The sequence below is a fragment of the Coturnix japonica genome, chromosome 2, assembly GCF_001577835.2.
Source record: "Coturnix japonica isolate 7356 chromosome 2, Coturnix japonica 2.1, whole genome shotgun sequence".
In the NCBI taxonomy this organism is placed as follows: domain Eukaryota; kingdom Metazoa; phylum Chordata; class Aves; order Galliformes; family Phasianidae; genus Coturnix; species Coturnix japonica.
Genome location: NC_029517.1, coordinates 86,141,207 through 86,166,306, shown reverse-complemented (window position 1 = coordinate 86,166,306; position 25,100 = coordinate 86,141,207). Strand labels below are relative to the sequence as shown.

The 25,100-nt window shown below is 35.2% G+C and overlaps 1 protein-coding gene across 1 annotated transcript in view; it reads left to right on the top strand.

Annotated features, from left to right (window-relative positions):
- CDH7 (cadherin 7) overlaps window positions 1–25,100 on the top strand; it is an 84,155-nt gene that overhangs the window by 22,190 nt on the left and 36,865 nt on the right. The window contains exons 3-4 of the mRNA XM_015855215.2: window positions 17,258–17,552; window positions 24,868–24,987. Of these exons, the coding sequence (XP_015710701.1) occupies window positions 17,258–17,552; window positions 24,868–24,987 (415 nt within the window). The remainder of the gene's footprint in view (window positions 1–17,257; window positions 17,553–24,867; window positions 24,988–25,100) is intronic.

Below are 25,100 nucleotides of genomic sequence, written 5' to 3'. Positions count from 1 at the left end.
CCCCCCCCCATTATTAGTTTGATCTGCTGGACTTGTAAACAAAGATGAATGGTAAGTTTGAATATTAATCTGTTCTTGAAATCAAACTACACTTTTATTGGTAACAACAGAAATTTTGGTATTAAATAATATAGATTTTCTTAAACTCTAAATCACTGAGATGCTTTTAAAATAATGTTGTGTAGAAGACAGCATTATTTTCTGAGTGATGATTTGAAAGGCAAAGTGCTGTTCTGTTCTTCATACTTCTGATGCCACATGTCCAATTACTTATGGACATTTACAATCAGCTTTCCTGATGTTTTTCTTTAATCATAGAATGACAGAGTCATAGAATGGTGTGGGTTGGAAGGGACCTCGAGGATAATCAAGATCCAACTCTCTGGCCACATGAAGGGCCACTAACCTCTGTATCTAATACTAGATTAGGCTGCCTAGAGCTCCATTCAACCTGGCCTTGAACACTTCCAGGGTCAGGTCATCCTCTCTAGGCAGCCTGTTCCAGCTGCTCGCTATTCTCTTCACGGAGAACTTTCTCCTGAAATCCAGCCTAAATCTTCCCTCCTACAACTTAAAACCATTTCCACTTGTCCTGCCATTATCTACTCTTTTGAAGAGTTTGCTCCCCTCCTTTTTGTAGGCCCTCTTTAGGTACAATGTTTAACGTTGAACTCAAAGAAAACAATCTTTCTAAAGTTTCTTTTTAACCCCAGTGGAAGGCTTAAATATCTTTATGGTGGGACTACTTGAAGCAGCAGCAGTATGCCATATGGAAAATGTAGTTTAAGAACAAGAATCTCCATGCCCTGAGTGTGGTCACAAAAGTATAATACGACAGTGTGATATGTGTCTGCTTATGGGAGTGGCAGAAAATTTGTTCTTAAAGGAGAGAACCAAATTATACTTTGTCAGTAGATGAATTCCATGTGCGAGTTGCACTTGTCTTTTCTGGAGACAATTTTGTTCTACTTATTGCTATCAGTCCTGCTGAGCTAAGCTAGATGACAGTCAGCAAACTGCATTCTATTACTTCTTTGAGTGTCATCTATGGACTTTTTTGTTGTGTTTTTCTGAGTTACACCTGCACAACCCATCTGTAAGCCACGAGACTATACATTTTCACGATAAGAACAAGAATTGTAAGATAGCAGGGGTTTTAGTTATATGACAAGAGGCAACATTCAACCCGTGGAATGAGAATTTGTATTTACAAGACTCAACCAAGTCTCCGCTGCAGGCAGCTTGCATGTGTCTTGTCCAGAGTGTATTTGAAATTGAAATGCAAATTGCAGAAAGGCATTATTGGTTTTGTAGCATCACACTTTGTAGCAAATAGCATGTTAGTAGAAAGTCTTCCTACTCTCTTGATGATTACCCCCCCCCCCCAATTATAAGATCAGTTTACTTTATTAATTCTGTTTGTTTTTCTTCACTTAACTTTAATTCAATAAATTTGATATTGAGCAACTATTTTTCTTAATCTTGCACTACCATTTTTGGTGTATATATGTATAAACAGAACACAGCTCTTACTCAACTGGTATGCTTTCTTGTTGATAATATTGGAGCAGCTGATAGTGCATTCTGATTCCTTTTATACAGCTATTGTTTTTGTCTTTTGTGTATTCCACCTACTATAAAGGTAGCTGCTGAGAAGACTGACAGATACTCCATATCCAGTGCTGTCAGTGACTAACAGTGTTTGATCACTTTTGTAGACAACTTGCACTGGAGTTTCTCATGTATTCTTCACTGAAAACAAATAAAGCAATCTTTGTATGTCCTCTCAATTTGCTGATAACAAAGTGAGTGCAGATGAGTAGAGAAAACAAAACAGGAATGAATATATGCAGAAAAATTAAAAGCCAATCAGGCAACTAGCCAACCAGTAACTTCCAGAAGGGCAAGAGCTGTGGAATCATTAGGAGGACATTAGGGTTCACCAGTTAGCAATGTGAGGAATAAAGTAAGGCTGCAGAAACACAGTTATATTTGGAAGTATATATAAATCAGAGAAAGGTGGGGAATACAAATTCAAGCTGTGAACTACGAGTGAAGTTACTAAGCAGAACTTTCTGTTTACTTCAGAATGCTTCATTTTAATTATATTTGAACCTTTACATCCTTAATCTTCATTAGTTTGACTGATCTGCTTGTGACTACTTCTTTATGAAAGTTTTTATTTATTTGGATTATTTTCAAAAGCTAGATCTCAGTAATTCATAAGTAGTATAAGAATTTTTTACTAAATTACTTTTGTATTTAGAGTACAACTTGCAAATTGTTGAATAGAAAAATATTTTTTTTTCATTTGCAGAAAGTTGCTTTTTGGAAATTTTTCACTGAATTGAAAAAATAATATATATATTTTCTTTCTGAAAGTTATCACATTTTGTCAAAATGTCAGTATGTGTTAATGTACAAGGCTCACAACTTCATGAGTGGGTTATAATTATTTTGTCCTTCTTTAACAGTGAAGGAACAGATCCTCAATGAATTGAAATTGTTCTTTCCTTACAATCAACTGAACTGTTCTAATTTACAACAACAAATGCACCTTGCAGAACTTCTCTAAGGGGGAACATTTTGCGTAGCTTGTTAAATTAAGGTTCTATTGTTTGTTTGTTTTTGTTTTCTTTGAGTGGACCATGCCGCATGTGTAAGCCAAAAGCTGAAAATGCTTTGAGTATGAAGTTCTGCACACTACAATTGATGACAGAAGGCCAATCAGTGAGACAGTAGTCCTATAAAAATACAGAAAGATCAGATTTCATATAGAAATAGAATTTTTTAAATATGGGTGTATGGAAGGGGACAACAAAGGAGCTGGAAACTTTCTATCTCCATTGTATACAGAATGATTAGATTGTGATCACTTAGTCCGAGAAGATAGAAGTGAGGCACTATTCTGCTAAGATGAGACATGCAAATTGGATCAATTAAGCTTTGAGAGTGCTCAGACAATCTGGTGAAGAAGTTTACATGCTGCGTGAAGTGAAACGTAGCAAAGATCAGTTTTGGATGCTGAAGGCGTTTATTACAGTGATTTTAAAATCTAATCTCCAAGAATAATTCATTGTTTTCAGATATCTTTATGGAATGAAAGTAATTGGATAGCATAATAAAGGACTGCTTTAGGAGGTACTTGGTGGTACAGGAAAATTAGTAACAATCATCTTAGTTGAAACTTCGGAGGCAGATGAGAATAAATTAAGATGACTGATGTTGTTTGCAGTTGATAAAATAAATAATGCTAACAGTTCATACACCTTCATGTTGGTGGCTGTTTTTTCAGATGCAGGGAGCGTTCCTGTAAGGAACTCACTGTCTGTTCCATTTTTGTTAAACACTACACTTAGAAGGAAAACAAAGTGCAAATAATCATTAGATAAAAAGGTCTAATTTTGTCAGTGACCAGGTGAGAATTTGAGTTATGTAAGCAATGCAAAAGCTTTCAGAGTGCTTAAAAGATTAGATAATTAAAGGAGTCTTTACATAAATAAAAAATTCTTAATATATGTGAAGTACTGAATCCTTCAGGAATGGGTTTTTTGAAAGAAGATTTTGAACGTTTTCTGTAGAATACAGGTGGTTTTCAAAGTTAAAAACAGTTCTGCACAGTTTGAATTTTAGTGTAGAGACAGCAAGTGCACGTGACCAACATAAAATAATACTTGCTTCATGCACATCATTTATTCATCAATATCACATAAATTGATTGTGTTGCCAGCATTTGATGGAAGTGACTAAGATATATAGCAAGAGTCTTTTATGGTGAGAATACAAAGAACAGACAAATCCTGGGCTGGCATTAGTGTTGAACAGGGCAAAATTCATATCCATGGAATTTTTTTTGTTCTGAAAAAGCAATGGGTGAAATTCTGTTTTAATCCATAAATAACTTGTCACTATTTTAAATGTCAAAATATGATTTAAGGGGGAGGAAAAAAAACAACAACAAAAAACCAAAGTAATGACTGCATAGGAATTTGCTTAGATCGTCTTCATTAAACTCTCCTTACCAAAATAGAAAAAGGCATCAGAAGATCACTGCCCTTTACATACAGCTGTTAAAATCCCTCTAAGCTGGAAGGTTTTATGTACAATTAACCTAGCATTGTTCATGTAAAGGCAGTTCATTATGGTTTTGAAATACTAATGCATTATCCTTTCCCTCAAGTGTTTTCAGAAAAACAGCATAAAACACAGGCATTAAAAACATTTATTTCTCAGCCTTAATCCTGTGGAGTGAAAATGCCTATCAAAATATGAATTACTATCTTGAGATCAGCCCTCCTAGACCTGCAAATTTTAATAGTTTAAAAAAAAAAAAAAAAAAAAAAAGAGTTAAGAAGAAACCAAAACTTTTAAAGTGTTTATTCACAAGGGATCACTTTAAATTATCTGAACAATTTCCAACAGATTTTCAAAGGTCCGTATTTATTGTGCATACTCTACTCCAGCTTGTTCTGAATACTGAACAGATACAGTGTGAATTTATATAATGAAATCACTTAAGCTTTCAGTGTTGTTTCTTACAATTAGTCAATGTAATACACATTGCTGTTTATTAAAGTACCCTTTCTTTGCTCAGGGATTAAGGCTCTGGTTCAGAAAGGCGCTTAGGCATATGTTCAGTACTAACTTCCATGAACAATAAGCAAACCCTGAAATGCATGAGCATGACATCAATGAGGATGCTCTCTTAACCTAGAAAAAATAAATTGCAGATTTAGTTTGATCTAATGAGGTTGTTTATTATTTGTCCTTTGGAGTAAAGTTTGAACAATTAGCTGTTAATTAACTAGCCAGTATATATGAATGAATGGATAGGTATGTATATTACAAACACTAATGGTAAAAGCAATTAGGATAAACCAAAAACTTAAATGAAATAAGGGAAAAAAGAAATCAGTTTTTACTGTAGATTTTTATTGCAAGTTCATTTATGTAAAATTTACTCATTAAAATTTTGCAGTAATTTTTTAATGTTAAAAATTTTGTATTGTTTCTTTGTTTCCTTGACCCACTTTCAACTTTAAGCAGATATTACTGTATTCTCTGCATAACACTCCAGGGATTAGTTACATGTGATATGGGCATTATATCAAATTCTTAATTTTGCACTTCAAATCTAGGAATGGTCCCACTAATCTTTGAAGGAATACTTACATAATTTGGTTTGCGGTAATGCTTTGAGAAACATCTAGGTAGTATGAATTATTTTATAACATGTAACAGATGTAATCATATGAAAGACTGTTCTATAGCATTTCAAGATGACTATAAATCTTTTCTAAATATAGCACTAAAAATTGCATTTGTCTAAACTTCTAAAATGTTTGGCTGTTCTTATAAAAGACAATATAAACTTAATTTTTACAAAGCAAAATATAATAACTGAAGCTGATTCTCTGCCATGTATGTTGAGTAAAAAGAATGCCATATACCAATCTACTAGTTCTGTTTTGTTTTAATAATTTCATAAGTTCTATTTAGCAAATACTTAACTGTTTTCATAGAATTAAAGGTTAGTCTGGCTGTAGACCCCAACAATTTTTCATATATTGTAAATTTTTCGTAATTAAAATGATCAGATTGTGCTGTCTGCCACAGTCCAGCACTCTATAAGCTTCTACAGACATAATACTAATTATGGTAATTTCTTCAACTGCTTTACAGCCATACATTTTACAATTGTCTTCTAGCCTGATAGGGTTTTAGTATGTCCTGTTAAAATACAAGGTAAGATTACAAGGGATGTTTTAGTAGAATTAATTTTCAAGAGCAAATGAAATTTCAAAATTGGGTACCATGTAACATCAACCACCCGTATATCCTCCTTACTTTCACTTCCAAGAAATGTAAGAAAGTTTTTTGGCTTTTTTTGTTTTGTTTTGTTTGTGTGTGTGTGTGTGTGTGTTTTGTTTCTTTTTGGAAAAAAGAAGAGTAGAAGAAAGCTCTAAATCCTCCAGGATTTTGTTTCTTGGTACTAATTTTCTTTGGAAGTCAGCTTCTATGAAAAAAATCATTACTAACCAAAGAGTGCTGCAACATATTTTGCATAGTTGAGGCAGAAATAAGGTAATCACTATAGATCAGTAGTTTGATAAAGAAGAGGCAATATGAGAGGTGTTATTTCTTCTCTAAAATAAAGACATTCAGTATAAGTATGCACCTTATCTCAGAAATTACTTTAATAGCAAATGAATTTTTGCATGTAAAGTAGTTATTATTGATAAGGATAGTTCAACAAGAAGCATGTGTGATTATTTTCCCATTTTGGTGCTATTACAGCTAATTCTTTAGACATAGAGATGAAAAAGTAGATCCTTTCACATGCTTTCATCTTTTATGACTGAAATGTCAGACCTGAATTATCACAGATAAGTAGAACAATTGATAGAGGCAAAACAACTTATCCTGTTCTTTCCCTAATTTCTGTTTCTAAGAACAGAAAACAAAACAAACAAACAAACAAAAAACCAACAAAAAGTATTCATCTTGAATTACAATTTATAAATTCTAACATTGCTGTCTTCACTCATTTCCTGTACAATTTTGAAGTGCATTCATATATATTCTGATCCCTTATAAATAAATAAAATCCAAGACTTTAAAATCATGAATTTTCTTATAATGTGCAATGCTATAAGAAAGTTTTGAGATTACTCTCTCTCTTTATATATATATATATATATATATATATATTCATATATAGATACATGCTTTATAAATATATTTATTTCTTTTAAAGAAAGTATATACTCAATAAATAGTTCTTTTTATACATTAATAGTGTCAGTAGGAATTGTTTGATATATAGTGAAGAAATAATTTGAGAAGAACAGTGAGTGAAGTTTCTTGATAGCTGTTTCTGTAAGCTGCTACACATGCATAAGCCTTTTCAAGCTCATGGACATCTCCTAGCCCTGAGGTATTCTTCTGTGGAGTATGCTAGGGTCTTTGATATCCATTTGTCGTGTTGCATTTTTTAAGCCTGTTCACTTTCATAAAAGATATATGTGAGGAAGAGATCATCCTCAAACAGTTTTATTATTCTGCTGAAAGAGAATAGTGACTTTAGGAGAATTTTTTTCTTATGACTTCTGTGATTCTTGGTAACAAAATAATTCAAATCACTGAACCAGTAAATGCGTTATTTTAGTAGGTAATAGTAAGTAGTATGGTGTGGTATGGATCATATGAAAATACTAGTGATATGTACAGAGGAGAATTTAGTCTCTCTCCTGATTGTGAGTAACTCTTTCAGGGTTTTGTAAATAGAATTTTACTCCAGTGGTATTTTGATGTGACTTATTTATGCAGGAGCCTAAAACAATTGAGTTTCCAGTCTTTTTTCTTTCATCAAAAAATCTATGTAGGCTAAAAAGGAAGTAGTTTTTATATAGTAAGTCAGAAGGCAAATTCACTACTCTGTATCTTGGATCCTACTCAAAAATACCAAGGAATAATTACTTGGGGCTGACTGTGATTTGAAAGAATTGCAGTATGCATACTGTTTACATAGTATGGGCCTAGTTCAGTGTGCTCTGTTTGACCCATTCTAAATTCTAACAGGTATATTTTGATAAACGTCAAACTTGTGTGTGAGGGAAAAAACGTCCTTTCCATTCTTCTGAATGTGTTATGTTGCCTGCAGGCTCTTGGTGGTGCTGCAATACAGTAATGCTGTGCCTCCCCCCAAGCTGATTCCAAGCAATTAGTATGTGATGATGCACAGTATACAGATGAGATTTAGCTCCTGAAGCTGCCAAACAGTCTTTTAAGAAAGTGAATGACAAATAGTCATTTCAGAGTGTGACATGCTGTGATGATCATCCATTAAAACTCCTCAAGAATACAGTCAGCTACATATGCCCATTCAGTTCAATCTACAGCAGCAACTGCTTCTGAGTTCTTCCTGTAGATGTGCTGATCTTAATGGGCACCTGCACAAGTTTCTGTTGCTACAAGACATCTTGTGCTCTTATAAAAATTGGGAGGAGCATGGTGCGGGTTGGCACAGATTTATGAGTATTTCAGCATCTGCAGATGTAGGAAAAGATACAATAAGGATACAATATGTGTATGAGCATGTGTGTATATATACATACATGCACATATGTTTCTGTATGTATGTGATCACTGTTTGTCTTTATAAGGAGCTGTAATAGAAGTGTACAGAGAGAAGCTATGGACATAATTGGGCATTATTGAAAGAAAAATGTGAAAAATGTGACATGAATGATCTTAGCAAATCCACTTCTCACTATTTCCTATTAATTGTTCAGTTCACTATCCCTTAAACAACGATGTCTCTTATTCCTAGGGGATTTTTCCATCTAAACTTTATTGCTTACTTAGATGCCTAGAGGGCTTACTTAGAAACTAACTGGAATATTACAAAGTATAAATTTTAGAGATATAGTTACTTCTATTTTGAATTTTGTTTGAATGATAATCATCAAGGGCTTAAACAATTTCTCTGTTCTCTTTCCTGCATCACCTTCCTTTTTCAAAGGGTTGACAAAATTAACATTCACTTCACTTTCTGCGGCTGAGTCATTAGGGTTATTCTCCTCCTAGAGAACTATCAGTCAATGGGGAGTATAAGGGCTATATACTATTTACTGAAGTCTCCTATGAATGCGGTCTCAGAACTGCTAACATTTTTGTTCCATGTTTGTTTGTTTTAAATCTACATTTCATCTCTTCCATCTTTATCTTTTTATTTATTCTCTCTCCTGTCCAGTGCTGACTTAATCAGGCATTTATGTGAATACACAAAAGATAAAATATTATTCCTACTGGCTATATTACACCCTATTGAATATGAAGATCTCTAAGGCCCAAAAACATGAACATGAAATTTGTTTGCAAGAAGGACAAACTGGGACAAGCTGTGGAGTGACACATCTGGAACTCCAAACTGGAGTACAAGCTTGAATGTGAAATACACTTATTTCACACTTTGAATGCAAAATGTGCTTACGGGCTATTAAATATTTCAATATCCAGTTCTTTTTGTGTGCTTTTGGGTATATATGTATTAGCTGGTGATCAGTCTTAGCTGTCTAGTGATATCAGTTGTAAGGTAAAAGGGTTTGGAGACAGCCTGCGTTCAGGCAACCTGTAAGGATGAGGCTCAAAGACTTCTCAAAAATGTCTTGGACCTCAGTCACTTGAGAAGCTTTTGGGTCTTCAGTCTGCTCTGGACACTCTAGATTAAATTCTGAGGGTTTTAGTTCAACACAGAGAAAAAAAAATAATAATAATAATTAAAAAATCTTGGCTAGGTTGACAGGGTTTTGAGTTAGACTGCTACAAGCTCCATGTGTTAAATAAAAATAATGTAGTTATGCTGTGGTCTACAGCATGGGACCTTGTTGTGTTCCCACATGTCTGTTTTTGCTTCTGCCTGATAAGGAGAAAGTCTGGAGGCAACAAAGCAGTATGTGGAATTGCTACTATGTCAAAGTAGAAAACTGCCACTGTGGCACTGTTGTCTGTGTCAGTTCCCTACAGTACTGCTAATATTTCTGGGACAAGGAAATTCTGGCAGATTTATAAAATGTATACCCCGAATTCCTTAAATTTAATCTCCCTTTAATTATGGACATAAGGAATTTTGGATATAAACAGTTATGTTTACATGATCTCTTGTCCTCAGTATATTCTGTCGAGCTAAAAAAAAAAAACAACAGAATTTAGACAAACCTATTTCTTATTGATACTAGGCTTATGCTATATCTTTATATAAATGAATAAAACCAAAACCAAACAAAAACCATTTGGGAACTTCTTTATCACTTTCTCAATGTCTCTTTGTGAAAACAAAAACAAAAACCAAAACAAACAAACAAAAAAAAAACCAACAACAAAAAAAATCATTGCCTGCTGGAATAGTACTTTCACTACTGCTTAGGTGTGAAGTGAATCATGAATCACAAGGTTTTGCTGACATCAATAATGTTGAGAATATGTTTCTGTCCTCCATTACTTTTGCAACAAGACCTTTAAGAAAATACAAAAATGTCTAAAGCAGTTCATAATGAAATATGATTACAGTTCACAAAAGTGAGAGCTTCACAGTTACTTCTGAAAACAGCAATAATATCAATAACTAATGCTTTTGCTGCCCTTACACATTGTAGAAACTTGGTGAGTGTGAAGGCTGTATTTTAGTTTAATGCTTACTCCACTGACTGGTGCTACATTTTAAATATTAATTTTTGTTTATATTGAAATTGTTCTAAATCATCAGTATTGAGTCCTTAGTTGTTCTGATAGCTAACAGTGTTATTAAAAATAATTATAATAAAATAATGAAAAATCTGATAATACATATATCTATTAATTTAGATGTTATCACAATTCAATTCAAAATACTGTTATTGACAGCGATAATCCAAAAGAAAGAAAAAGAGATTTCAAAAAAATCCTAGTTTCAACTAAAGTAAATATTAAATCCGGGAAAACAAGTTTTAAATAGTTGGTTGATGTAATGAACAAGAAATGGCCAAATGAAGTCTTAGTTTGTAATTTTCTTCTTTTCCTTGAGTGGACAGTAAAGTGGGTCGAGAATTGGCTGACTGGCAGACTGCAGAGGGTTGTCGTTGGCGGTGCAGTGTCTGGCTGCAGGGCTGTAACTAGCGGCGTCCCCCAGGGGTCTGTGCTGGGTCCGGTCTTGTTCAACATCTTCATCAACGACCTTGATGAGGGGATAGTGACCACCCTCAGCAAGTTTGCTGATGACACAAAGTTGGGAGGATCAGCTGACATGCCTGAAGGCTGTGCTGCCATTCAGCGAGACCTGTACAGGCTGGAGAGCTAGGCAGTAAGAAACCGGATGAGGTTTAACAAAAGCAAGTGTAGAGTCTTGCACCTGGGTAGAAATAATTGCATGCACCAGTACAGGCTCGGGGAAGACCTGCTGGAGAGGAGCTCTGCTGAGAGGGACCAGGGTGTCCTGGTGGACAACAGATTGGCCATGAGCCAGCAGTGTGCCCTTGTAGCCAAAAAGGCCAATGGCATACTGGGGTGTATTAAAAAGAGTGTGTCCAGCAGGTCGAAGGAGGTGATCTTCCCCCTCTACTCTGCCCTGGTGAGGCCTCATCTGGAATATTGTGTCCAGTTCTGTGCTCCCCAGTACAAAAAAGACAGGGATCTCTTGGAAAGAGTCCAGCGGAGGGCCACTAAGATGGTGAAGGGCCTGGAGCATCTCCCCTATGAGGATAGACTTAGGGAACTGGGTCTGTTTAGCCTTGAGAAAAGAAAGCTGAGAGAGGACTTGATCCAGGTTTATAAATACCTGAGGTGTGGGAGCCATAGTGGTGAGTCTGGTCTCTTTTCAGTAGTGCGTGGAGATAGGACTAGGGGTAATGGGATGAAACTACAGCATAGGAAGTTCCTCACGAATGTGCGGAAGGACTTCTTTACAGTGAGGGTGACGGAGCACTGGAACAGGCTGCCCAGGGAGGTGGTGGAGTCTCCTTCTCTGGAGATATTCAAGACCCGCCTGGACACCTACCTGTGCAACGTGGTGTAGGGAGCCTGCTTTGGCAGGGGGATTGGACTCGATGATCTCTAGAGGTCCCTTCCAACCCCTACAATTCTGTGATTCCTTTATCTTGCAATTACACGTTTGATCTGTACACAAATTCCTTCTCTAAGTCTTCCTGGGGGCATGTTCTATATGGAGGTAGGAGTACCTTTGTACTCCCCCTGTGGCGCAAGTGGTAGAAGTGCTGCTCTGCTACACAGGAGGCTCGAATCTCGGGGCTTGGACTTGATGATCTCTAAGGTCCGTTCCAACCCGCATGAGACTATGATACTATGGTACCTTTCCTTCACAGTCAACTCTCCATTGTTTTGTGATATCTAGAAATAGTAAGTTCTCTGTTGTTGTGTTATAGTAAGTTACAAAACAGAGTTCTCTCTTTCCCCTTTTTCTAGCTACTTTCATATGAAGAAAGGAAAGGGTTTAGGCAGGGCAACTCCAGCTTGAGAAAAATTTTTAGTTATTATGCAGACATATGCATGTTTCTTCTTGTGTAAGCTATGGATCTGGGCTGCATTGAAATACCTCAAGTTTTATCTGTGTATTTACACTATCATCATTACTCTGGGATCCTGCTACTGCTGAAAACCTATCAGTTCCTCATGTTCCATCACCTGAGCTTTTCTTCTTCAAGGCTCCAGACTCAAATGTGTATAATTTAAACTGAAATGTTAGCCCACAGATAGGAACATCGACAAAGCTAGAACTTGGAAGAAGAAAAAAGCATATGAATGTTGCACCCGCTTTAAGGGGGCACAAACTGAAAATCAGTGTAATAACAAACCTCTCATTCAGAACTCAGACAGGTTAGTGATTACCAGATAAATTGCTATTAATGTAGTGCAGTACCTCTGCTTACTGATCTAATAAATAAATAAATAAATAAGAAGAAAAAAAGTCATTTGTTATTGAAAATATTGCTTTAATACGATTTAATGGCATGTGATGAAAAGATCTGTAACTACGAATAGACTAAATTCAGAAACTATTAGTTTTAGGGAGTATTAGGGATTCTGAACAAAATGTATTTCTTACTTTTCAGTGTTCTCTAGAATAATCATGGTTCTGAGTCCAAATAAGTATAAATGCATTGGATGAGACACTATACTGAGCTTTTGCTACCATAGGACCAAAAATATATGTGATAACAAAATTTTATTAATCATGGAAGTGAGGGTAGCAGTGCTTTTGTTACTGAGTGAAGCTGTCTGCTTCCTTCTCTCACACATACCTTAATATGCATTTTCTAAATTTAGGAGAATTGGGACTTGGCTTCCAGCATCCTCTCTACCTCCACAAAGCTTATTGGATGACTTTACTTATTAAAACTGTTCACTCTGTGTTAACCTTTCCAGAACTTCAAAGTTATCTTCCTGTCAGAAATAGATAATCTCTACAGAAGCTTGCTATTTTATCTATCCCTTGTCTGTACTTGTTCATAAATGTGGTGTATTTCAGGGAGCACAAGATGAAAACACACAAAATTTTTGAGTTAATTGCATTTTGAATGTAGCAAAGAAGCAACTGAATCAGCATATAATAATCACATAATGACTTGCATATTAGGGATAAGTTCAGTTGGTAGCCAAGGTAAACTAGACAGTAACTATCATGGATAATTTTGGGGAGGTGGAAATTAATAAATTAAATTGTAAGTCTGCAAAATTAATAAATTAAATTGTAAGTCTGCAAACGTCTTTATATTTAGAACTACCCTTTCAGAAAGTGGCAGGAGAAATGAACATACGTGAGCCACACTTATATCTTCTTAGGGGTTCCTGTGAGGGGCACAAAGATAAGAAAATAATATTTTTTTGGAAACTTCTGAAATAATTTTTTTCTAGGATATTACAGAATGAGATCGGATGAGATTTACTTATCAAATCTTTTAATCTTTCATGTCTCTTGAAACAAGAATTTGAAGCAGTTTTTCTTTCTCCTCTCTGTATCTGAAGTCAGTGTTTCTGTACGCAGCTAAAGAATGAGCTGCACTTTTGTCTCCTAAAGGAATCTCTTTGTAGAAAGTGATAAGAGTAATAGACAAGATAGTAGATGGCACAGCCTTCCTTATGGAGATATTCTGTGAAGTGCAACTGTCCTGGGGAATAATATCATTTTCTATAGCTAGTGCCAGAACAACCATGGGAACAAATAAGATTATATACTTAATCCTAGGTTTCAATCTTAAATATACTTATTTATAACACAACAAACAAACAACAAAAAAGCAAAAAATAAAACAACAACAACAACAAAAAAAAACCCTCTCAAAGACAATTTATAATGAAGATGTCCTAGAATATTAATTTATGTAGCTTGAAGTATGGTAATTTGAAGTCACATTGGTGGTAGCAGAGGTGAAATCACAGAATCAAAAAATATTCTGAGTTGGAAAAATCAAGGATCATTAAGTATTACTCTTGGCTCCACACAGGTTCACCCTGTGTCTGTGAGTATTGTGTCCAGACATTCTTTGAACTCTGGCAGCTTGGGGCTGTTACCACTACCCTGTCAACCTGTTCCAAGTCCCAACCACCATCTGGTGCAGAACCTTTTCCTAACACCAACCTGACCCTACCCTGAGACAACCCCATGCTATTCTCTCAGGTCTTGCGGCTCTCATTAGTAAGCAAAGATCAAGTCTGTCTTTCTACTCCCCTCATGAAGAGTTGCACCCACCATCAGGCCTCCCCTCAGCATCTTCTGCTCTGTGCTGAGCAAACCGCTCATACATTTTGCCCTCCAGACCCTTTACCAGCTTCAAAACAGTTATTTGGATGCTCCCTAGCAGTTCTATCTTCTTCCTATGTTGTGTCACCTATTTTTGTCAGGATAGCTTTTATTTTTGTTCTCTTGAATTTTAAGTTTTCTCATACAGTGACAAAAGAACACACACACTTTTTGAATCAAATACTTGAGAGGTTTTTAAAGAGAGTTGATTGCTCTATATTGCCTTAGACTAAATAAATCTTTATTTATATTTTTCCTACAGGTAGATAGGTCGAGAAGGGTGCTTTACTTGCTTAAGCAAGGGCTAGTGATTTTTTATAAAAAAAAAAAAAATAATAAAAGATGCAATTTTATTTTTTCACCATTATTCTGAGAGCCTCAAACTTGGAGTAACAAATTCCATCACTAACCCCTTTAATAATCTGTGCAGTAGCAGTTATCTACCAAGATATGGTTTCAAAAAGTGGCTTTTCTTCAGCGTGCCACTTTAGAGCATGGGCCACTGTAGTATGACCTTCCTGAAGATTCATGGCCTTTAGAGTGGACCTCCTTCAAACATGATGTGTTACTACATGAGCAAATGGGAAACGCTGAAACTACTATTTTTCCTTCTTCTCTAGTATGTGAAAGTCTTGGTGCATCTTTGAGGATTTATAGTTCTAGTCTCTCCTCTGAAGCTCTCTTTTTTTTTACAGTCCTGTTAAAATGTTAGTCTGGGTGTCTTGATCTAAATACAAGGTGAAAAGGAGGCTGTGCAGATGTACAACATGAAATCCAGGTGTGAGTGCTACAGTCTGGTGTGCTGATGCATGAGGTTTCATCCTCAGGAGAGAGAGCTAATGTTACTCTCTGCAAGTTGAGATGTGGATTCTGTTCCCATCTCTGCCTGAAGAATCTACTTGCACATCTTTAATGTGCAAGCATCTGCTTTACCTGATAAACAGCTGAGTATGCTTGTATCATCTGCTCTTTCTTTCTTCTAGCATATCCTTAGCTATGCCATAAAATGAGGAATTATTTTTTACAGGAAACACATCACAAAAAGACCAATGCTCTACTAGAATATGAGAAATGAAAAAACACTGACTCCCTTCAAGGAGATAAAAACATTGAATCTATGTAACTCATAGCTTCTGTTCTTGAGTAATATGATGTCGTTTAGGTCATAGAAAAACCTTGAAATACAGCATAGGAAAAAGCTGAATAGATTCTTACTCACACACATCACTGTGCTGTTGTAAAAATAAATAAATAAATGACTACTTCTTCCAGTCAAGTCTGAAAAACTAGCAAGAGCCACTGCTGCCAGATTTGTGACATAATCAGTGGTATAGTTAGTTTATCAAGTTAACTCAATATTATGGCTGAGGAATAGGCAGTTCTGTGGATGTTCAAAGAAGCTGGGTGTGAAATATATTTTCTCTTGATCTGCTCACAGTGTCAGCATTAACTGATCTTGAGTGTGCTGAGAAACAAGAATTTAAAGGTTTGAGAAAATGCACCAAAGCATTCCCAGACTTCTTTAAGTATCTCAGGAGTTACACAGCAGTCAAAATGGGATAAGCTACATTTTGAAATAATGTACCCTAATCTGCTTGAGGCACCCCAGTACTGTTTTCTCAATCCAATCCAAAGCTCAGATTCATTTTCTGTCTTAACAGCAAGGTGGAGTACCCTGCAATTGCAAAACTATGAGATACAATAACAGTGTAATTGAGCTAATGTGTGGAGAATAGACAGATTTTCTATCCATCTGAAAAATTCAGAATTGGTCACCAATTCTCTCCTTCTGATATATAGGGAAAAACCTTGCAGCTGTGTAAAGTTATGCTCAAGATACCAATTTTCTGCAAGTCTACTTTGGAAGTGACTTCTCTCTCAATGATAATTCCAACATTCCAACTGAGGAAGAAAAAAAAATAAAAATAAATATAAAAATAAAAGGATGTTGTAATAATGCTGATAGTAAATTTAACTCCAAACTCACCATATGGAGAAAGAGCAAAATGAAAATATAAAAGAAACAAAGAATGTTGTCTTCAGTTATTTACAAATAATTCTGTGTCTTTAGCTAGCTAAAAAGTACAATGGGGCACCTGTTGTTTCTAATACAAGCCTGAAAAGAATGAGGTTTGTATAACTCTGGATTCTGCAACAGGAAAGTGGCTCAGTAGAGAAGGAAGAGCTACAAAAAATGTGGAATCTTTGTGACTTAAAAGAGCTTGCAGAATGGGGAAGAAAGCTTTGTTCTGTAAACCTGTTTTGCTTTTCCAGTCAAAGATACATTTTGATTTAATGGAATATCTTTCTTCTGAGTCTGCTGCATATTTTCCATGGAAACTACACCTGGCATTTGATGCTGTAGTTAAGACAGCATTAGGACATTTCTTAGTCTCTCTCATACTCTGTATTATTTTTAATTTGGATGGCAATGGAGAATATATGGAAGTGCAGTTATTGTTCTACTACATAGTAGTGAGAAACCGAAACATTGACCATTCTATTCTGGTCGTATGAAATATTTTAGTGAATTATACAGTAAACAATGGGGAAAACAGTACGTAATTTCCCATTTTGATACAGGAACAAACACTAACATCAAGTTTATAGCAACATTTGCTTGAAGTCACACCCTTTAGTAGGGCAACATACAAAAACCAAAAATTACACTTAGGTGAGAGGTTATGTTAATAATAATGTGTGTATAGGTTTGTATGTGCGTGGTTGTGTAAAATTCTGATACAAAAAACCTTTTTTGTAGAAAAGAGCGAAATCATTTTGCTCAGAAGAGCAAGCTGACAGTTGCAAATGGTCCCCCGTGAGCTGTGCACAATAAACATTCAGCTTATCTTTCCAAGAACAATAAAATTTCATGTACTACTGCTTGACATAATTATTTTTACATATCTCCATGCCACTGACTCTCTCGGAAGTTAATCTCATCTCTCATCAATTTTTCACCAGCTTCACTCTGATGTTGATAAAGGAGATGGTTCCATCAAATACATCTTGTCAGGCGAAGGGGCAAGTTCCATTTTCATTATTGATGAGAACACAGGGGATATTCACGCTACAAAGAGGCTGGATCGAGAAGAGCAGGCCTACTACACACTCCGAGCACAAGCACTAGATAGGCTGACTAATAAACCCGTGGAACCAGAGTCTGAGTTCGTCATTAAGATTCAGGACATCAATGACAATGAGCCAAAATTTCTGGATGGTCCTTACACTGCTGGAGTTCCTGAGATGTCTCCTGTGGGTAAGTGCAAAATAGACTGTTGGTGCTTTGGGAAACTTTTTACTACTGCCTTTTAAAAATTTCATAATTTTTCACTGTATTACACTAAGCTACTTAATTATCTATGAGCCACCTGTAACAGTTAGATATTTCAAGACTTAACTGGAAATAACATGCTAGATTAAGTATTTATCCCTTTCAAAGTTTTGTGAAACTCAAATAGCTATGTAGAGATGCAGTTAAGCATTTTATGATGTATTTCTCATTCCAGTGCCCAGAGGCTTTACTTTATAATTCTCGTTAACAATAATAAATTTCACACTATAGTATGATATTCTGAGGTGATAATACATCATTGTATTCAGATTAAGTCTGTCCTTAACAAACTCTTCAAATTCCTGCTAGTACATAATATTTTTGTAAGTTTTGTACATATTGTTAACACTTAGTTTACTGTGAATCTTTCCCAGTGCTGAGATCTAGCTCTCTGCAAAGAATATACAAGTGGAAAACATGGGACTACAGATGAAGATAGCTGATAATATTCCAATGGAATCAGAGAAAAATGGCTGGTAGAAGCTTCAAATCCTCTCAGAAGCTTTTATTCCTAAATTCAAATTAGGGAAGAATTTCAACATTAAGGTCACCATTTCTTCATTTTAAAGAGAGGAAATAATTATTTGCTGGTAGGTGCTAGTATCCCATCAAAAGATGTCTGATTCAGGCCAGGGAAGAGACATTTTGAATTTTAGTTTAACTCGAAGTTATAAATAGATATATGACCTCAGGTTCTTGATCTTCAGGCTGAGAAAGTTTTATGGTGATTGCAATTAGGAATGTCTTTGACTGATTTTAGTCTATATAAAAACTTGATACTCTTAGGTAAAGCTGAATTTGCTATGGTGTCCTCAACTCCATTTCTTGTATTTTTGCATACTAAACAGTGCCTCTAAATTAGATCTAGAAAGCTAAAAATGTTCTCCCCTGCCTGTGCATTCTGGAGCAATCATTACATTTTACATCCAAATCTCACTTTGGGAGCCAATAGAATATAACTAAAGCAGCGCTAATGAGTTTTCTATTTATTTATGTTACTAAACAGTGAAAATTTGTTACTTTCTCTCATTTGAGAGTTCACAATTGTTCATTGTTACTGAAATACATTGTGGATGTCTGAAGAAGCAGTGATGGCCCTGGAAAGGATAGACACCACAGGTTTTGAGAAAGATCAGGGATGAAATGAAGTTTTTATATTCCCAAGAAATTCCTTCAGCACTTGGGAAAAATAAATACAATCAGATACATAAAATTAAAACATAAATGTTCAGCACTTGAAAAACATGTTGTAAATATTAACTTATGTTTTGTTTTAGGATTAGATTAACTGAGTTGTAGAACATATGAATAATTAGTATTTTACAGCTTTGTTTAGCTCTCTAAGGAATAATATTTCTACATATCCTTCTTGGATGAGTTAACGCTTTCTTCTCTTGTACAAATATTGTGACGTATGAAAAATTCCTATAAATATCTGAGGTTTACCTACATGCACAGATCCATGCCCTAACGTGCACAGTCAGCAATGGAGAACACAAGGACACTGTCTTTAAGGGATCTAGTTTTGCACATTTTGTTAAATCTGTACTGTATAAATGACTGAAAGAAAGTCTGTCCCATGTGCACTGCAGCATCAAATATGTATTCAGCTTAGATGGAACACTGTGCAAAATTATTGTTAATTGTAACTGTGCATCATCTAAATCTGTGTTGACTAAGGACAGTTTCATCTTAAGAGTCTTTTTGACACTACATTTTAAACAACTTCACTCTCTGTATTACACAACTACTGATTACTGAATTAGGGATTACCGTGAAGTTCTTGTGTGGCAGTCGTCTCATAGTCACATAGATTCATAGTTTATTCATATACCACAATTTATAATTAACCACCTAGAGCATTCATGAAATATTAAGGAGGAATTATCTTTTATTTAGTATGAAATTGTATCATTGACAAGGATTTTTAATTGGATATTAAACAAAATGAAAGAGATCACAGGATTGTAAACCCAAATTAGCCATAAAGCTTGGAGAACCATAACCTTTAACCAAAAGGGTGGTTGTGGAAATAAAATGATTCAGTATTACATTTCACAAATATTTTAGGATACTATCTAAGGGTAATTGAGGCCAATCTTTTCTATTATTTGAAATGACCCGTCAGGTTCAAATTATGTTTGGGTCAGGTCCAATTATATTAATTATCCAGAAGAGAGTAGATTCTTTATTACAGTATTTAGCAAGAACCTAAAAGATATGTATTTTCTGAAGATCACTGTAGTTGTTTTTTGGTTTTCGTGTTTTTTTTTTTAATTCCTTTTGCTTAAAAAAATCTGACAATATTATATTACACACACACACAAGGAAAAAAAAAAAAAAAAAAAAAAAAGAAAGAAAAAGATTGCAAATTATACTTAAAAGAGTCCCTGTGATGTTACACACAAAAATAGCTTGTTTTGATAATAACTGGAAATACAATTTCAATGCCAAACAAAGCTTTGTCTTTATGTTATTTTCAAGACTCTCCACACATATGAGCAGCTCTGCTTATCACTCAATAGGAGAAATACCTGTCTTTCTTGCTTCAAATATTATATCTGATAGAGGTGGATTGAAACATATTTATGTAAAACAAAGAAAGGAGAGGAGAGGAGAGGAGAGGAGAGGAGAGGAGAGAGGAGAGGAGAGGAGAGGAGAGGATGAGGAGAGGAGAGGAGAAGAGGAGAGGAGAGGAGAGGAGAGGAGAGGAGAAAGGGAAAGGGAAAGGGAAAGGGAAAGGGAAAGGGAAAGGGAAAGGGAAAGGAAATACTTTACATCATACTTAAGTCTTTGGTACCAGTGTCTAGTGGAGAATGATGCTCTATATTCACAGACAACATCTGTTTCTGTTTATCTGACTTCGGCTTTATCCATGAGTAAAGGAAGACTAAAGAGGCTATGGGGGAAGAAGAGGAAGAAATGAGCATAAGTCTGTCTCAGAGTCAATCCTGTTCCATTTTGTGCTTCTAGAGTGGAAAGGATTTATAGGTATAATTGCATGAGATCTGAGTGAATGCCAGAGGCTGAAGCACAGAAATGACAAAGGGTATAGATCAAAACATGGCTTGGCTACTGCATGTAATTATTAAGGAGGTATTACGGATACCTTCAGAGTAATGGTGTTTATTACTTCTAGTAGTAGCTAATACCACTCAAAAATGTGGAGACAACATAGAAGTGTTTTGAGCACTATACATCACTAACTTCTATTAGTCAATATGTCTTCATTAACTGGCTGTCTTTAAACACTTATATTTAATTTGTTAATGTGGTTACAATTCAGTTTTAAGGGAGTTTGTCATTTCATATATTAGTGATTCAAAAATTGGCAAGGTGTTAAATGTTAAATGTTAAAAACTGAAGTTACACACATATTTCTTATACAGACCTATTTAAAACTTTGATCAAATGTCACGCACTGTAATAACAAGGTTTTTTAAAAGCTCTGTGCAGAAGTTTCTAAAACAATAAATTCAGAGATTTAAAACTGGCCCATTTGAGGAATTGCTAACACAAAATAAATTGAACAACACTCTTATCTTGCCTTTATTTGTTCACATCACAAAAAAGGGAAATAGCTGCAACATGTCCAAAACATCAGTGTATCTTGACTTAAGTAAGTTAAAGTATAAATATCATTCTAAATTAGAGATCCTCTCCACAAGTTTTCCCTTTCTGTTGCCCTAATATCAGAACTGGAATACTTCAAGTTCTCAGATGATTGTGATTCTTTGTTATCTATCAGTATGTGTTAAAGTTTAGGTTAAAAATGACAGCTTAGGCATTCTGGAAAGATGGAAATGTATGCCAGCCACTAAAAAGTCAGTTTGTCATTAGCAAATATCAATAAAAATAAATAAATGAAACGATTCAGTGAATCGTTCCTGTTTATCTTTTTGGCCTGCTCCATGTTCTTCCCATAATGCAGGCCTGTATGCAGTATTCCAGATGGTTCCTCACAAGAGCTGAGTAGAGGGGTACAGTCACCTCCCTCTCCCTGCTGGCCATCCCTTTTTTAATGCAGCCCAGAACAAGATCGCCCTTCTGGGCTGCAAGCGCACACTGCTGGCTCATGTCCTGCTTCTTGTCCACCAAACGCTTATTAATGTAAGTTCAATGTAGGGTTTGTGTTCTGTTTACACCTCAGCCCAGGGCTGTGAAGAATGCTGCAGTAAACAAGATGTACTGGATCAAAGTGTTTGTTGGATGAAGAGAAGGTTTGGTCCTGTATGCAGACTGTCAAATGGTATCTCTGAGCCTTAAGGTTGGACACATGCATGATAGATGACTGCCTGTGTTGTAAGATTGAGGAAAATATCCAGCAGTAAAGAAGAATACAATTTAATGGATGGAACATGAACTATCCTTTTGAAAAATGATTTTGTATTTGGAAATTTGATGTAACTGACCATTTTTCCTCAGCCCATAAAATTACTATCAATAGTATCTGTACAGTTTTCTTGGTTATGCTTTCTTTAAAGAAAATAACAATTTGAATTACTATTTTTATTACTAGAAAAATTAGGACATCTCTGTTTTGCAATGATGATCCTCTGAAGGAATGCTTTTTCTTCAAGACACATCCTCTTCCTCTGGGAAAATCTGGAAATCTTTACTGTTTATCTTTATGTCCATTATGTTTCTTTGCAACTAATTTCTTTCATGTAGGTTTATTCACATAGCTAAAACACCCTGTGTTAGCTTGTATATTCTTTTAAAAAATATTTTGTGCAAGAATCTCTAACTGAATATAGAACTTCCATAAACCCAAAGTTTTTGAGTGAAAAAAAATAATAATAATAGTAGCTGTTCTAAAAGATCTTTCTCTTCTGTGAGGTTTGAGAAAAAGTATTTAGAACAAAGGAATTAGATAAGTGTCAGCATTTTCTAGTTGCTAAATACAGTCAAGTAGGATGAGTGCAGAAAGATTTGGAGTTAGAATTTCTGCCTAATTTTTTGTTTGTTTGCTTGATTGTTTGTTTTTGTTTCTAGAGGATATATGTGTTTGAATTGGCAAATTCAAGAGAGAGACAAATTCAAATTTAAGAGAGAGACAATTTGATTCAGATACTGGCTTTAATGCATCTCACAAATAGTAAAGTCTTTGCTACATCAGTGGATTTTTAGAGTAAACAAGCTCATCTAAGCTTGCAGGATTTCCAAAGTTTGTGTGTTAAGACTGTAGAGCCTTAATTGCTTTGATCTTGTGTTTGTCTGAAATTCTTGAAAGAGGCAAAAGCAAGGAGGTTTATAAATGCTTTCCCCAATATTTGCAGACATGGTAAGGTTCACTGACAGGTTCACTGACTTAGACACTTTGTAAATGTGTTAAGCCTGGCTTTCTCATAGAGTACAGGGTGTCAAATAGTCATTATGATATCCTTCTACTCAAAAGTGACAGGAATGTTTAAAATAGATCTCAGTATGAAATTATATTATGGAAAAAGCAACATGTAAAATCAGTTTGATGTACTGAATCCAAACTCTTATTTGTGAACATAAAATTGATGCATTTTAAGTCATGTAAGAGATAAATGACTTGATGGATTGACTAACAGTATTCTTTTTAAACTTCCCATCTGTGTAAATTTCAGGTGGAGAGTAACCTTCTCTGTCCAAAAATATTACAGTTCACAAGAGAGAAAAATAGAATTTGAGATAGAATTGCAATCATAATACTTTGTCATTGATACTGCAGGAAAAGAGGTCAGGCATGTGGGTTAGCTAGGTCATAAGTTAAATGAATAAAGTTATCTTATGAAGGATGACTTTTGGTCAGAATTAATCCCAGCAGGTCTCATCCTTTGTTATCTGTACTATTTAATAAAAGGTCTCATTTATTCCTCTCTTTTTCCAAACCTTCAGCTTGATCCCAAAACCCATTTACAATTCTCTACTTACCTGAGGACGGAAAAGATGAGGAAAATAGATAATGCTCATGCTATATCAGGCATGAAAGATTTAAGAATTTTCTCCAAAACTTTCCTGAATATTTCCAAATAAAACAAACCAGGGTGCAACTTACATTAAATTCACACTGATCACTTCTTAGTGCAGTTTCTTTTTAAAGAGTAATTTCTGGGTTTGTTGCTCTCATATTCATGTAAAAAAATGTGTTCAGTTGGAAAATGAACACTCTCTGTGACTAATACTGCTCTCCAATCTTTTGACTAAATCCTGTTTAACAGGGAGTTTGATCCTCTGCTGAAGACCTAAACTGGGCATCTGCCAAATTGCGACAATATTAATTTGCAACTTAACCTCCAAATGGTTCCCTAAAGCGTTGAGTGGAAGGTCTCAGTGTTCCAGACAATCTGCCAGTGAGAAATAATAATCCTTTCTGCCTATCAAAAGGTGGTGACCATGGCCAAGGCCCTGGCTCCCAAGTGTTTTTTTATCCTGCTCTCAGCATTCATCATGGAAGCAATGCAGAGAAAGAGAAAAAAAAAAAAAAAAAAAAAAAAAAAAAAAAAGGAGGTGGATGGTGGATGCTGAACAAGATTCTCAGAAATATACACCTCTTGCTAAGCAGCTAAACATCTTTTCTTCCTGATTCCTATTAACAGATATTTCTTGTAGACAAATTACATGACAGACAATTACCACAAATGGTACTAAAACATTGCAGTCCCAGTGTGAAGTGAATAGTTTTTAAAGGAATTTAGAGGGAACTCTCAGATGTTTGTGGTCTGTCTTAGCTGAAATATAAGCTCTTTAGCTTTCTCTTGTATAAGAGTTTGACTAATTAGTAGGATTAAATTAATGTATATGTGTGTCTAATATCAAAAGATATAATGCAGAGATATGTGTTACATTTGAATCTCTAGCTGCTTATACTTTATCATTTTAATATGTTGACTTCAAAGGGAAATTGTCACTATATTTAATACTTAGACATATTTCAGACCTTGTCGTCACTGAGGATATGTTTAGTTCTCTCACATATTCTCCACTAACTTAATTCAGAAATAAAGAAGTGAACTGCTGAGTGATATGGGCTTTATTGCTGTGAGTCAAAGACTGAGAATATTTGGGAAGTCCAAATTCTCAAATAACTGACACTACTGGTTTACAAATAGGACCTTACTTTGTATCCTGAATAGCAGAAAAAATGACAAGTTATGAAAAGAACATCTCACACTTGTCACACTGTTCCAGTTGTACATTGGCACTGTATGTTAAATATAGTTTGGATCTGTGGATCTTATATGTACAATAGTTTCTTAAACATTTGCAGGTACCTCTGTGGTGCAAGTGACAGCCACTGATGCAGATGATCCTACTTACGGCAATAGTGCCCGAGTGGTTTACAGCATATTGCAAGGACAACCTTACTTTTCTGTGGAACCAAAGACAGGTAATTTTCTATGAATTCTCTTTACTGTAATGTTGAGAAAGTAGAAAATGTGCATTAAAACATGCTAGGAACTTATTAGTGCAGTCCCTTGGTTAACTGAATATATTATAGTT